The sequence below is a fragment of the Dromaius novaehollandiae genome, chromosome 11 (assembly GCF_036370855.1).
Source record: "Dromaius novaehollandiae isolate bDroNov1 chromosome 11, bDroNov1.hap1, whole genome shotgun sequence".
Taxonomy (NCBI): domain Eukaryota; kingdom Metazoa; phylum Chordata; class Aves; order Casuariiformes; family Dromaiidae; genus Dromaius; species Dromaius novaehollandiae.
In genome coordinates, this window is record NC_088108.1 from 23,178,928 (window position 1) to 23,193,025 (window position 14,098).

At 52.1% G+C, this 14,098-nt stretch overlaps 1 protein-coding gene across 5 annotated transcripts; it reads right to left on the reverse strand.

Annotated features, from left to right (window-relative positions):
* Positions 1 to 1,467: 1,467 nt before the first annotated feature.
* Positions 1,468 to 13,655, reverse strand: LOC112989764 (UAP56-interacting factor-like). 5 transcript variants are annotated; one of them, XM_064518364.1, is made up of 9 exons: positions 13,481 to 13,652; positions 10,970 to 11,113; positions 7,481 to 7,641; positions 5,857 to 5,984; positions 4,715 to 4,805; positions 4,333 to 4,376; positions 4,173 to 4,247; positions 3,462 to 3,573; positions 1,468 to 2,692 (listed from the first exon to the last, which is right to left on the reverse strand). In XM_064518364.1, the coding sequence occupies exons 1-9, from the start codon at positions 13,563 to 13,565 to the stop codon at positions 2,597 to 2,599; spliced, it is 936 nt and encodes a 311-aa protein (XP_064374434.1). In that variant the 5' UTR covers positions 13,566 to 13,652; the 3' UTR covers positions 1,468 to 2,596. The 5 variants fall into 5 exon arrangements, with proteins under 5 accessions (XP_064374434.1, XP_064374436.1, XP_064374432.1 ...); XM_064518366.1 differs by having other exon boundaries at positions 7,499 to 7,641; positions 13,481 to 13,651; XM_064518365.1 differs by lacking the exon at positions 1,468 to 2,692 and adding an exon at positions 3,214 to 3,382.
* Between the last annotated feature and the right edge of the window lie 443 nt (positions 13,656 to 14,098).

Here is a 14,098-nt window from a genome sequence, read left to right on the forward strand (position 1 = left end):
ATTTTGGAAAGCCGGAGACTGGTTTGGCTGACCCAAAATAAAACAAAAGGGCTTTTTTTGCAGGTTGCGCAGCTGCCTTTTCCCTGTGTCCCCCACTGCGGGTGCCCCGGCGGGGGGCTCGGCGGACAGCCGGCTGCTGCCACCTTCCGGGTAGGGGACCGCCGTCCTGCCCGTGCGGCACCGGCCCCACCGCGGAAACAGCACCCTGGGCCCCCCCCCCCCCCCCCAAACCCTGCAGGAATAAAAACAGCCCAGCTGGAAAAACAAAACTTGCAGGCAGTGGTTAAAGAATAAAGCCTGACTGCTTTTAGCAGGCTTTGCTAAGCCAAAGGAGCACCTTCTCCAAACAGTGCCCAGCCAGGCTCTGCGCAGCGCCTAACCTGAAGCCCAATGACAAGGATAATTTTAGAGATAATTATTCTGCTGGTTTGGTAGTGTGACAGAATGGGGTATTTTATGCCAGTTGGAGTGCACCGATGCCGTGCCCGCTCCCAAAATGGCATTTTGGCTACTTATAAATTTTGCACCTTTCTGCACAAAGCCGGTTTCTTTCCTTGCTTTATGCAAATTCACTCAGCTCTTTGGGGGAATCAAGCTGGAGAAAAGGGTGTAGTTTTTATCATTAAGTCCTCAATTTTAATTTAAGCAGTCCTTAAAACTAATATAAGGTGAAAAACTGCTGAAAAACAGCTACTTGGAGAATATCAGGGCATGTTCTGAGCACCCTGATAACAGCTGAACACTCCTCTTCTTTCTCGGCTGAATGGCTCCATCCCTTTGCAAGCTAGTGTAAGAAGTTAGCGTGGTTTTTTTACTGACTCTGCCATCTTTTGTCAAAATTTAGCGCAAAAGTGCAATTGAAATCAGGGCTGTTGCCATTTGTGACAGCAGTATTTCTTGTTCATCTGCCAGGTTACCTGTATGTAGTTTGCATTGAGAGATTATGTCTTTTCCTAGGTTAATTAGCCCGGAAATTAGTTTGTGCTCCTTCTGCTTTGGACATGCTCAGAGCCAGGCCTGTCCTGGTAGTTTGCTGATACTGCTGAAAGCAGAAGAGATCCCAGCAAAGATTTTACAGGGTGCCTATGGAAAAACCTCCCAGGGCTTTCGCTGTGCTTTGGAGCCAGCTTTGGGAGCAGCAAACTCTGCTTGCACAACTGAGCTGGGGCTCCTCTGCTCAAAGCACGCTTTTCAGAAAAAAAAATCTGTTGTTTTTACACAGCTGATTCTCTGAGCGCGCCAAGGCCCAGCAGCAGGGACGCCTGCCCACGGAAACGGCCGGGGGGCCGCGGTGACTCTGATGCCAGCACTGCAAAACCGTCTCCTGGGGGCCGCAGCCAAGCCGTGGAGGTGGCAGCCCCTGCAGCCCGCGCGTACGGTGCCACGGGCTCACGGAGCCGCCCCAGGAGGCTGATCCACCAGACGCCTGTCGAAGGAAGGTAAATAACTGGATGCCAAATTTGACACTTGTATTTTATTTTTTTATTCAGTGCGTTGGACTCATACATCACTGCTTAGTAAACTAGTAACATTTCACAAATTCCTGTAAAACCCACTCCAAGTCCAGTCTCTTGTTAAAGACACTCGGTGTAAAACGTAAAGCGTTCTATCAAATATTTACCTTTATAAGTATAGCTCAGGGCGCAGGAACAGCCTGCGTCCAGTGCGGTCACAGTGTTGGGTTGCAGCAGCGGGTGGAAAATGGATTAGTGACTCATGGCTGGTGCAGGGCTTAGTTAACAAATGTCTAGATCCAGCTCATTAGCTTCTCGGCCAGTTTTTATCTGACTGCTGTGTAGCCTGGCCTCCTTCCTGCAAATGCTAGCTTGATTATGCCGGTGCTCTGAGCAGGGCTGGAGCTGCACCTATGAAACTCCTAACGCAGACGTACTGCAGCACTGGAAAAGCTGACCCGGAGCGGGGCAGCCTGTCTTTGCTCCACAGCAGGGAAAGCCACGCCAACAGCATGCACTCCTTACCCCAGCCCCGAAACCGGGCCGGCAGCCTAGCAGGCAGAGCAGCAGGCAGAGCCAGAAATGCGAGGCCTGATCATCTGGGCAGGGAGGGACATTGTCAGGACGAGGGTTGTACACAGCAAACTTCAGGTCAGGGACCCCGGCGTGTGCCAGAAATGAGGCGTTTGGGTGGAAGCTGGGGAACGGCAATGGCCGGAGCATCCCCTTCCCACGCTCCTCTCCCCGTTCTGCCTCCCAAACAGACAGAAGAGCAGACACGGCGGTGGCATCAATCCTGCACTCACTAGCAACACAACCCGGGAAAGGGCTCCACAGGTACGTCGTGGAGCTGGTCCCCCCTTCCTCTCACAGGAATCACCATCCTACACCCATGAAGCAAATTCGGCTCCACTCATATCCCCTCCACCACCTCCCCTTGCACATCCCCGCTGCCCCGTGCTCTGGCCCTGCATCTCTTGCTGCCTCGTCCCTGCCCTCGCTCACTCGCTCGTGCTGGGTGTAAGGAAGGAGACGGCACATTGCCAAATTAGCTATCTCGGAGGAAATCTATCGAGTTTTATTGAGCTGCCCGTTACGGGGCCCGGACTGTTATCGGCAGTCCCCGGGATGAGCGTGCGGTGCTAAGGCATGGTGACTGTCCGGCCAGCGCTCCTTGCCGCTGTAAAGCGCCGCTTATTCCTCAGCCCAGAGAATCTCTCATCCAGCGTCAGGCTGGTCTGCAGGGGAAAGGGAGAGTGATTCAGTCCCGAGCCTCATGGCAAAGCACGGCCAAACTCGTAGCAGGGTACTGATTAGAGCCCATCAGTCAGGACGGCACTTCACAGCCAGTTAGTCAATTAAACCACTCGTCACACGGAGACAAGGAGCTCGACAGACTGTGTGCAGCTGGAAAACCTCCAAGCAGTGCCCAGCCCCGAGACACAGGGCATCCTCGGCAAGGACAGGAGCAAGCAGACGGCATCTGAGCACAAGGCATCAAGTAAAACCCAACCATCCAGACAAGGAGCACTGCCAACGGAGGACGGTGGCGCAGGACTTCTGACCTGCTCCATACAGAGGCCATACTTCAGCGTAAGACGTGGCACCGAGAAGGTCACTCAAGCAAAGAGGGAACATGGCCCAGAGGAAGTGTCGCGCATCTCTGAGGAGCAGGGAGCACACAGAGCACCAGTGAAACGTCCTCCCCCGGCCAGGACCGCTCACAAGGAGCCGGAGCATCCTCCCACTCCAAGCAAGCACTACGACAGACCAAGAGGGGCCAGCAGCACGGGAGAAGTTAGGCTGAGTCTGTAGTTGCTGAACAGTCTTCTCAGGCGCCTTCAGCTTTGTGAACAACCTGTCCAACCAGGCTACAGCATTTTCCTCCCAGCTTACACTAAATAAAGCTAACTGGCAGCCCTGAAAACCTGAGCGTGACGTTAACAGATTAGCGACGTGGCTGCTGCAGGGTGCAAGGTGCCACGCGTCCCGTCGACTTTCCTCTACCTGGTTCGCCATGGCGCGGAAGTTGAACCTCAGCAGCACTCCCTTCGGCTGGGGCTTGGCCACCCGCGGCGGGGGCCTCGGGCTCCTCAGGAACGGCCGCTTGCCTCCGGGCCTGGGGAAGGCACAGAGCACCGCGATCTGGATTCAATCGGGCAGCTAAGGCAGCTCGCTTGCTATTGCCTGCAAGCGGGCAAGGAGATGCTGGCATGCCCCGTGCTTCCCGTGGCTCTCACGGCAGCCTGGCTGCGTCTGCTCAGGGCCATGAGAAAAGCTGGCACGGGCTCAGCTCCAGCACAGGGAATTTAGTCACATCAAAGCTAGCACGGGATGCTTTTTGTGCCCAGCATTTGCCAAAATGCCCTCACTCACCCTCCCTCCCCTCTCCCCTGCCTTCCACCCCTCGCTGGGTGCCAGCTCCTGCCCGTGCACCGGCTCAGCACCCGCTGCAGTGCCGAGGTCCCACAGCCGGCTCCTGCGCCCAGCCTGACAGCACTCCCGTTTCCCCATTAGTCTGGATAATGAACAAACAACAAGGTAATTACAGTCTCTTTCCAGATAAGCCATAAACAGAGACACCATTTGCTAACCGTTTGGGGTCTGAACCATTCATTCTGCTCTCGTTGTAAAAGAAGCAAAGCTGCAGCAATGCTAAAGGGATTTGCAATGGCTTTTGTAGGGTTCCCATCTTAACGAATCACCTCATTTACTTACGCACTGGTCTGGCTCGCCTGGGGATTAGCCACAGAAACCGTCAGCACTGCTCCGGGGCTGGGTTTCACTTGCCACCTGCCAAGACGGAGAAACGCATCCAGCTTTGATTCAAGTGCTAACGAGCGAGTCGTGTTTGCAGTGTGCCTTTTCCATCAATTACCTTCTCATCCTTGGTTGTTTCCTGTCTCCGATTGCATCCATTTGCTGTGAAATAAAAAAAGAAAATCAATTAAAGAATTACCTCTCAGGAACACTGATTGCTTTTCAAGTATTTCATTTGGTGAATGTAAATACGAGCTACAAGGGCTACTTCTATTCACCTGCCCAGGTTTAATTTTCCAGATGCCAGATACTAAGCTGCATAAGCTCAATAAGAGCTATTGACCCTGCCCTGCAAACAATTTCCTAGGAATATATTCTCTGTTAGAAATGGCCATTTCTCCCAGCTGTTTCTGGAAGCAAAAGTCCAGCTGGGCACGGGCTGGTAAAACTGAAGGGTTGTCACATTCAGCAAGTCGTACTGAAGATGTCTCTATACTGACCCTGCTCTGAAAGTTGGCTTTGGAGTACTGCTGCTGCATCCGTTTCTGCTGGAAGCCTGGTCCCCTGTTCAGCACGAAAGGCTTGCTGTTACTGGGGAAGAGAGAAAAGGACTCCAGTGAGCAAAATGCCAGACCCCTCCTGAAGTTTAACACTGAAATACCTAACCGAGTTTGGTATTAAAAAGCATGCAAAAAAACAAATTAAGATACATGTTATCAAGTTCAGCCCAACAGGTTTTTCTACCTCCAAAGAATTTCAGTGGAACTAGTCTTCCTGCTCAGATGAAACAACAACTTTTTCTTGTTCTCAACTATTTCCATTAAAAACGTCATAGAACAGAATCACAGAGAAAATCTGGTGAGAAGGGACCTCTGGAGGTCAGTCAGTCCCTTCTCTGCTCAAAGCAAATACAGACAGATGCTGACACTGAGCTTCCTTTCCCCAAGTATTTGGGGCAATTTTATCTGAACAGAACGTCAGCGGGAGGCTGCTGACCCCCTCTCGCGCTGCTTTTGGCCGCAGACACCTGCCTCCCTGGATCCCTCTCCGACCTGCGCTGGCAAACCCTGCTTGGAGCACACAAGGAGCGGGATGGGACAGGCACTGAAATGCTGTGGTCCAGGACACACAGGAGCCTCGGCTGGCCTCAAAAGCTACGTGCCAAAGGAGCAAGGAGGAACAGCGGCAGCCTTAGCTCGGCCATCTTTCGTCTACTGAGCCCAGGAGCCTGGATCCGGAGAGCCCGGCTCAGTCTCGGCTCCAGGGCGCAGCATCAAGGAGTCTCTCCCTCTATCTGCGCCCTAAGGTTGGAACAGGCTGGAATTTACACTTCCTACCTTCATGAAAATAAGTGTTACTTCACCTTTCAAAAGTTTTCCCCATAGCGACAGACTAAAAGTTTAATAAAAGTAGAAAGGTCAGTTTTTGCTACTTGCTAAAATAAATTGATGGATCTGATATCTGCCTTATCAACTATGAGCACACAGCTTTTTATTTCCAAGTGCTTTCCCAATACACTCCAGGGTGTTTCTCTCGCACCACGTGCACTCATCATTGCAGCAGTTCGCAATGGGAGAGGAGCCCCCAAAGTGCCCAGGAAGTTGCTGAAAACCAAAAAGGCTGGAGCTACCAAGGATGTTACCTTCTCCCTGCGGCGTGGGTGTTGGCAGCTGCTGCTCTGAATCTCTTGGGGCCCAGCGGTGGCCGTCTCCGCGCCTCCGGGTCCCCGCTGCTACCACTTTTGGCAAAAGCATCGTTGCTCTTGTTACCCTGGAAGAGCAGCAAGAGAATGGTGGTCACCAGCGCGTGATCCCTGGCCAGGAGGAGCCTTCATGGCTCGCTGATGCATTCAGCACTGCTTGAGATGGTTTCCAAGGGGTTTAGCCCTGCACTGCATGCTCTGCATTACCTGTATTTTCATTCACAACTGTTTCTTCTTCGCAACTTCTGGAGTCTTAAAACAGAACAACTCTGCTCTGCAAATGGTGGGAGGTTTTTTTGCCTTCAATATTTTCTTAATGGGAGACTGATTCCTAACTAAAATTTATTAAAACCAGTTCTCTTGCATGGTCTTTTGCATTTACAGCAGGAATATTTGTATTGAGCAGTGTTTCTTTTCAACATTTGGATTTGTTATATACTGTTGTCAACAAGCAGCTTACGTGTACCCATTACCATGTATGAGAATACAAGTAACAGGAAGAACATTTCATTCTAATGGTGCAGAAAAACCAAAAAAAAACAGTCTGCAGAGTGCAAATTTTGCACAAGCCAAGCTTTATAGCTTTGCTCATGTTTCTTTTGGTCATCAACGGTTTATCATTTGGACATGCACGTTGCCAAGTCTGAGCTCTGGAGTATGGAGCACATCAGAAAACACCTTCTCTGGGGTGTAGGTCCTCCTGCTGTTACTTGTACAACTGCTCCATACTCTATCCAGCCTATTTCCATGGGACAACCACTATCACTGTTACTACCCACTAAATAAGGTGTGTTCCCATGTTTTTCCCACTTGGTTTATTTCTGCAAAATGGAAGCTACCATAGAATTATGCCTCCTAGCAACTACTAATTACTTTCTGTTAATATCCAGCCACACTCAGTACATAACCTGAGTCACCACAGTCTATATTTTCAGGAATAACCACACTTCATGCTCACCCATGCTCAGTTTAGGGCTCTCTTATTTATACTCTCAGGGGACAGTCATTAAATGTGGCATCAGCTTCACCACTTTGATGGGTTTTTGAAAGCTTACGGAGCATACATGACCTCCTAATTGAGCAGATTTCCACCAGGGCAGAAAAAAACCACCTCTTCTCACAGAGGACTATCTACCTGCTGGATTTCCACCTTCTGCTCCAAGCCAATTTAATTTTAGAGATACTCAGAAGGAAGCTATAAGAATTACTTTAATGGTGAACACATATCTTCTTCCTCATCTCCTGGGTCTTAAAAATAACTGAAGAATCGAATGAAAATGTTTCAGTATTTTAAAAGCTTTTAAGAACACATTTTTAAGACCTTTTTTTGGAAAACCCACTGGAACAGATTCAATAGAAAATATACCAAGTCTTAAGCTTACAAACCCAACTGGAAAATTGCTGTTTTATATGCATACGTGCCATACTCACCTATGCATACAAATGCAGTGTGCAAGCACATAAAAGACTGTGCCTGTACATTTATTATGTAGATTGTTCTTTGGGGTGATCCAGGATCATAAAATCTAGCTGATCGGTACATGACATTTGGGAACAGCTGTACCTTCATTATTCCCCCCACCTCTTGAGCGGACGCCTGGCGATTTAACGGGCTCACTCCATTTAATGCGGCAGCTGCTCTTCTCCGGGGACCGGGCACAGTATTCCTGAATTGCCTTCTATTGTGCTGCTGTTGTCCAAAGCCTCTTCTGAAGCGGTTGGGTCCTAAGAAACAAAGCACTTGTTTTAGCATCCTTCACCACTTGATTTAGAAATGCAGTTTTTCAAGCCTTAATAAGGTTAATTCATATGATCTAGAAGTATCTGAGTAAACAGTGATGCAGGAAGCACAGTAATTTCTTCAAGGAAAGTAAATTAGTTTCCCAGAACAAAAAATGATCCATCTTTCCAATGTCTCCCTCTAACATAATTATTACAGGTAGAACAGCCAAACATTATTTAATTTGAAAGAAAACAGAAGAGAAAAGCCTTCCACAATTCTGAATCCTAATAAAGGCAGCAACCCTCGCATCAGGAAACCTGTCAATCTGCCACCAGAGCTCACGTGGCTGTGAATTAACCGTGAAACGAGAAGGTTTTTGATACCGATATGCGAGTGACTCAAGCATCCAGCAGACCAACCCAGCGCAGGCTGGAATAGCTCACGCTATACTACTTGATAAGTGAGGACCAGCCCGTAATTGCTCTCCGTTTTCCTTTTTACCCTGGGCACACCCTTCCTGACTGCACACACCGAGCGGGGCACCTCTTGCTGCTGTTTTAAGTAACTGTACAACATGCACAGACAAATAGCCGATCTCACATTTAACTTTCTTCCCCGTGTCTGTTTATGATTTCTAAGTGTTGTGCAGTGCCGGGTGAAAGGAAAGTGCTCAGCCTTTCCGAGGGAAGCAAGCTGCATTAGAGCCTGATTACTGCATATGATAAACTTCTGTAGCCATAACTGAGTAGAAATTTCCCGAGGAGCTGTCTCGGGGAAATGCGAATGCAGACTCGCAGGGGTGTATAAATCATTAGTACGGGCGCAGTCAAAGAAAAGGCATAAAGCAGTGAATTGCAGGGGGTAGCGAGAGGATGTGTGGTTAAAACCCTGCACACCGTATTACAGAACCTCAGTGACACAAACCACGGAGCGGTTAGACGTATGTATCGATCCTGTACCATCGATTCCTACATCACAGCAATTTATAATGACTTGGTGCAATTAGAAATGAAGTGTTCTGGGGAAGCAATGACATTCCCGTCACGGGGCATCACCGCAGTGATTAATGAAGGCTCTAGCCCCAGGGCGCAACGCAGGTTCGCTGGAATACAAGGCAAAGCAGCAAAAGTGACGTGACCAATTCTGGCTCTAAAAAGCGAGAAGCGCCAGGACAGGCCCGTGGGAAGCACCTCACAAAGAGCTTTGCTCGTTAAGGCAGAAGGTGCCAGTAGGCGACACTCAGGAAAATGCAGTGCTGTTTGCAAGTCCTGGGGGGGGCCGGTAAAGTCACATCCTTGCAAATAATGCACGTTGAGTGCAGGAAAAGTGCAGGTGTGTAAATTACGCTCTCCTGAAAAACACCCAAATTTCAGCAAGCTGTATCTTCTGCAGCCAGATGTCCCCTTGCCGCGTTTAACGGCCCTTTGTTCCCGCCTGGTTCTGTCCCCGCAGGTTGTTTTTCCCTTTCTCGTTCTCGCTCACAGCCACCATGGAGCTTGCCTGGAAACCGGGGAGGGCATTTTCTTTCCAGCAACAGAGGCTGAGCTCAGCTGCCCTTCCTGGATATTTCCCCGGTGCAATGGGAGGGACTGATGCAAAAGGCAACCCTGGCTCGAAACTCCTGCCCCCGCCAGTCAGTTCGCATTAGCGAGCCTCTGCTCAGCAGTGCACTCAGGCACATCTCGGCCAGCGTGAATAACTAACCGCGGGGCCGCCAGCCTCCGAGGGGACCCCGCGTATGCCAGCTGGGGACCGAGGCCCCGGTCCATCACGCGGAGCTTGCAGCGTGACACGCGGCAGGCCCCACCGCTGCAAAAAGTCTGGAGGATATTTATTAATAAAAGAACCCTTTAACAAAGTCCACGGCATCGGCAGCTGGGGAAAATCCCCCCCTTGCTCGGATGCAGCACGCTCAGCGCCCGGTGCTGAGCACCCCTGTGCTGCCCAGGAGCCGCCTCTGCAAGCTCAGCCCAGGAGAAGCCCCGGTGTCTGACGGACTCTCCGTGGAGGAGATTTAAAACTGGAGTTTTTGTCATTAAAAAGCAGTGGGGCCATCATCCCCCCCCTTGGGGGATGGTTTAAGCCAAATTCCAGGAGGGATAACAGCACTTTGCTTGCATGAATTCTCCCGCTGGTTTAATCAGCATAATACCCTTCTGCACGCTCGGCCGTGACAGCGCTGCGCTGTCCTGATCCTCATTTCGATAACGGTTATCACGTCTCGGCCCGGGGGGGCTCCGTGTCAGCAGCAGCGGAGCGGAGGGAGCCCCCAGGGAGGTACCGGCTGAATTCCTGGCCGAGCAGAGCTTCCTAAATTGCTGCCGACACCAGTGCCAGACAGCCTCGTGGGCCCCTGTGCTTGGCAGGGCTGAATTCAAATCCAGTTACACCTATGAAATACTAAGACTAGCAAAAGTCATAACATAAATGAAATCAAAAGTCCTCCTTCCTAAGGAACAGCTACACGGAAATATTCCATTGGGTTTATCTGACTCCGAATGCTGTAGCCCCTTGAACGTGGAAGAATATCAAATCTTATATTTCTTTTCTGGCAGAAAAAATCAATTTGCAAAGGGAAATTATGAGCATTTCACCGGAACTATTCTTGGTAAGGCAATATGTGGTTGAGAACAGGGATGCATGTGGGGGAAGCCGCTCGGCGACACGCAGGACCTGCTCCCGGCAGCCCCATTGTCCAGATGTGCCACATGTGCTCAAAGGGAGGAATGCAGGGACGTCGCTGCACAAAGCCACCAAAATCTTCAGTGAAAGCACTTTAACAATAATTTTTTAAAAAAGTAAAATTTTGAGAAATTTTGAGAATTGAAGACGGCATTTCATACAGCAGATCACCTTCGTTTGGTGGATGCAAGCTAGTGGAACCAAACCTAAATTAGCGTGCGATCACATGGCAGTATAAAAAAAAAAACACATCATAAAAATAGCATGGTTGGCGAAAATGACAAATTAGCTCCAATAACTGAGCTATCAAAGACAGTTACTGAAGGGGTAATTTAAGTGTGTTCTGGGAAAAAGAGGATTAGGAAGAGGCATAATTAAAATATGCAAAGCCAAAAGGGAATAGAGAATAGATATTAAGTCGCTTTGAATCAGTAATTCATGAGAGGCTGGAAGGGAGAGAAACGGGTGAATTTACGCTCTGAAAGGGCCCTGATATGTCATTGTTGCAGAGAGAAAAGCTATTCTGAGCAAAAGCGTACACTATAGGCATGCAGGAACAGGATCCAAAAAGGATTTAGGAGCTGTATCTTGTCATGCAAATGTGTTTTCCCGTGCCGTGCCGGCGCTTTCGCAGGCATGCTCACGCACCTTGCAAGTTCCTCTGCATCCAGGTGCGGAAGCGGGGCCGCCCGTACCCGAACGCCGAATTCCGGTTCTTCACCTGCTGCCTCCGCCTGTTCCCGGCCGCCTGGGCACCGCTCTGCTCCTTCTTGTGGCGCTTTATGATGTCGTCTAGATCAGAAACGGCAAAGGGGAAACCCAGAAAACCTGTGATTTCCACCAGCATCAATTCCCCCTTCTGGTGCTTGTGCTCGGCCTCCATAAAAGCGGAGCTCACGGTCCTGCGAGCCACACTGGACGGACAATAAAAGATTAAGCCTAGCTCAGAAAGTACAGGATCAATTTACTTGGCTCCTGCGGGCTGGAGATTAGAGTGCAGTGAATTATGTGAAAATGTGTCACCGTCCGGCACATATCTGCCATGTGCAGGAGAGATTTCAGCGCTCGCAGCTTACCAGGAGGTCGTGGGGTGCTCTCCTCTCAGTTCCCAGCTCCTGGAGTCAACCCAGCGGCCCCCACGACTCTCCTCACTGCTTTAAACCCCCAAGCAAGCTTCCAGCCCCCAGGGGTATGGGATGAAGCTGGAAGCCATAAACCTCTGTGGTGCAAAAAGCAGTAAGCGAATAAATGCAATGTGCACAAGGAATATCAGTAGCACTTTGTATTTTAAGTCCTGCAGGCTTCAGGACTTGACTCATGATGTTCTGGCTATCTAGGGGAGATGCTGCCACCTCTCACCTCTGCGTCACCATCTCCACCTCACCACATGAGGGTGGGATGAAATGGCCTGGGATGCACCAAAACGGCCCCAGCATGACCTGCTCGCGTCCCCGGGATCCCCCACCCCTGATGCCTGCTGAACGAGCTGCTGTTCGCCCCAAACAGGTCTAGGGCTTCCAACTCATTATGCGGTTCTGGAAAATGGACTCTATTTGGCTCTTCCATGAACTAAGAGATGTTACTCGCTTGCTTTGCAAGACACCATCCCAATGCAGCTCCCAGGACGCAGAGCCTGAATGAAATAACAAATCTTAGGATCTGCCAGTAACTTTTCCTTTTCCCACTGTGATTTAGCCACTTTCAGCTTAAAGCTTCTACCTCTCTTTAAAAGGCAGCTCTGGAAGCTGAGGTATGTGGACCATGCACGGACCACCTCTGCACACACAGCTCTACCAAGAAACCATCCCCCTGGGGCCCAAAGCCCCTCAGTTCCCAATCAGGTGGCTTGAAATCGAGGGGGTCTTTTTAATTCAAGCTATTCTGAAGCCAGAAGGGGAAAGACAAAGGAAAGGGACATCTCACTAATTTAAATTTTCCAACAATTTCTTCTTTAAATCTCCAAATTTCCAGAAAATATTTAGCCAGTAATGAAACCACATCTACTAAGCTCCAAGCAGAACGTTTTAGCTTTTGCCAAATTAGCAAGGAAAGAACCATCCACTCTGCCTGCTCTACCGGCTTTTGGTGGTCTTGTTTGCTTAGACATCAGTCGTTACCCTTTCTTTTGCTCCCACAAATGTCAATGTGGGAGTATTATACTGGAAGGGATCCTGAGAGGTCCTATAAGGTACCTCTATAATGCCCTCAAGACAGCACTAGTTCTGTAGGGGGGCCTTAGGGTAACTCCTGCAGTCACCCTTGACTGCTAACCCAAGCAAGGAAACAAACACCTGAGGGTAAAAGCATCACTTATGACCAGGGCTCTTGTTCTCCGCTCCTCTCTTCTGCCTCGAGTTAGGGGTAGTCTGGGCTGAACACGGAGGTGGACCACAGAAGGCCCGACAGAGAGAAGCATTCAGTGACAGCAAAAACAAGGGGGGCACCACATGCGGGAAGACCCAAAAGGGATGTGCAAGCAACACCGTGGGAAAAAAACAGCTGAAGAACTAAGGGCCAGAACCATTTTTGCGGTAAGCCCTCATAGCACCACAAAAATCAGTTTGCATCAGCGACAGGCTCAGCCTGAGCTCGCCGTGAAAAATGTCCTACCCGCCCTGATAGATGTCTCGCCTCTAGGAAGAGATGACTCAAACTTTCTGTTAGGAAGCTAACCCCATCATAAAAGGCGCTGGCCGCCGTTCCTCCCCGCGTGGGGACGGCAGCGCAGTCATGCACCCAGATCTATCGCCCCGGCCTCCGGAGCTAATAAAAGGGCAGTTGTTTATGCGCTGCTGGCGCGGCCCCGGCCCGAGGAATGGCCAGCATCACGAGCACGCCGCTATTAATAGTGCGCACGTCGAGTGACCCCAAGAGCGGGCTGTGGCTGCGTTTTGGGAGCGCGTCCCTCCGCGCAAGGCTCCCTCGGGGTTATGGCCTGGCCACCGGAGCCCGGCCTCAAGCTGGCGTTTCTCCCTGTTGCCCGTTTCTTGTGCTTCTTCCCCTCGGGTCGCCTTCGGATGTAATGTTTTCGGGGTGTTTTCGGGCTCTTCCCGAGTTGGCCCCTGCCCCGCACACGCCGTTCCCACGCAGCCCGCGCACGGCCCCGCCGCCCCCCGGCCGCCGCCCGCTCCCCCCGGCCAGCGCGGCCCGCGGCCCTACCCAGGGACATGTCGATCTCCTCGGCCCCCGGCTGCGGCCCCGCCGCGGGGCCCGGGCCCGGATCCGGCTCCGCCGCCGCCTCCATGGCCCCGCGCTGCGGCGGCCGCCCCCAGCGCGCACTGCCACCGCCGCCGCCGCGCACCGCCCCGCGCCCACTGCGCCTGCCCGGAATGTGCCGCCCGCCCCGGCGCCCGCCCCGCCCGGCACCGGCACCGGCACCGGCACCGGCACCGGCACCGGCACCGGCACCGGCACCGGCACCGGGCCTGACACCGGCCCCGGCCCCGCCTGACACCCGCCCTGCCTGGCACCGGCCCCCACCCCGGCTGCCGTCGGCACCCGCCCCGGCACCGGGTCTGGCACCGGCACCCGCCCCGGCGCCCGCCCCGCCCGGCACCGGCACCGGCACCGGGCCTGGCACCGGCACCGGCACCGCCTGACACCCGCCCTGCCTGGCACCGGCCCCCACCCCGGCTGGCGTCGGTACCCGCCCCGGCACCGGGTCTGGCACCGGCACCCGCCCCCGGCCCTGGCACCCAGCCTGGCACCAGCACCCACCCCCGGCCCCGGCACCCACCCCCAGCACCCACCCCTCCATCTGGCCCCGGCCCCCAGACA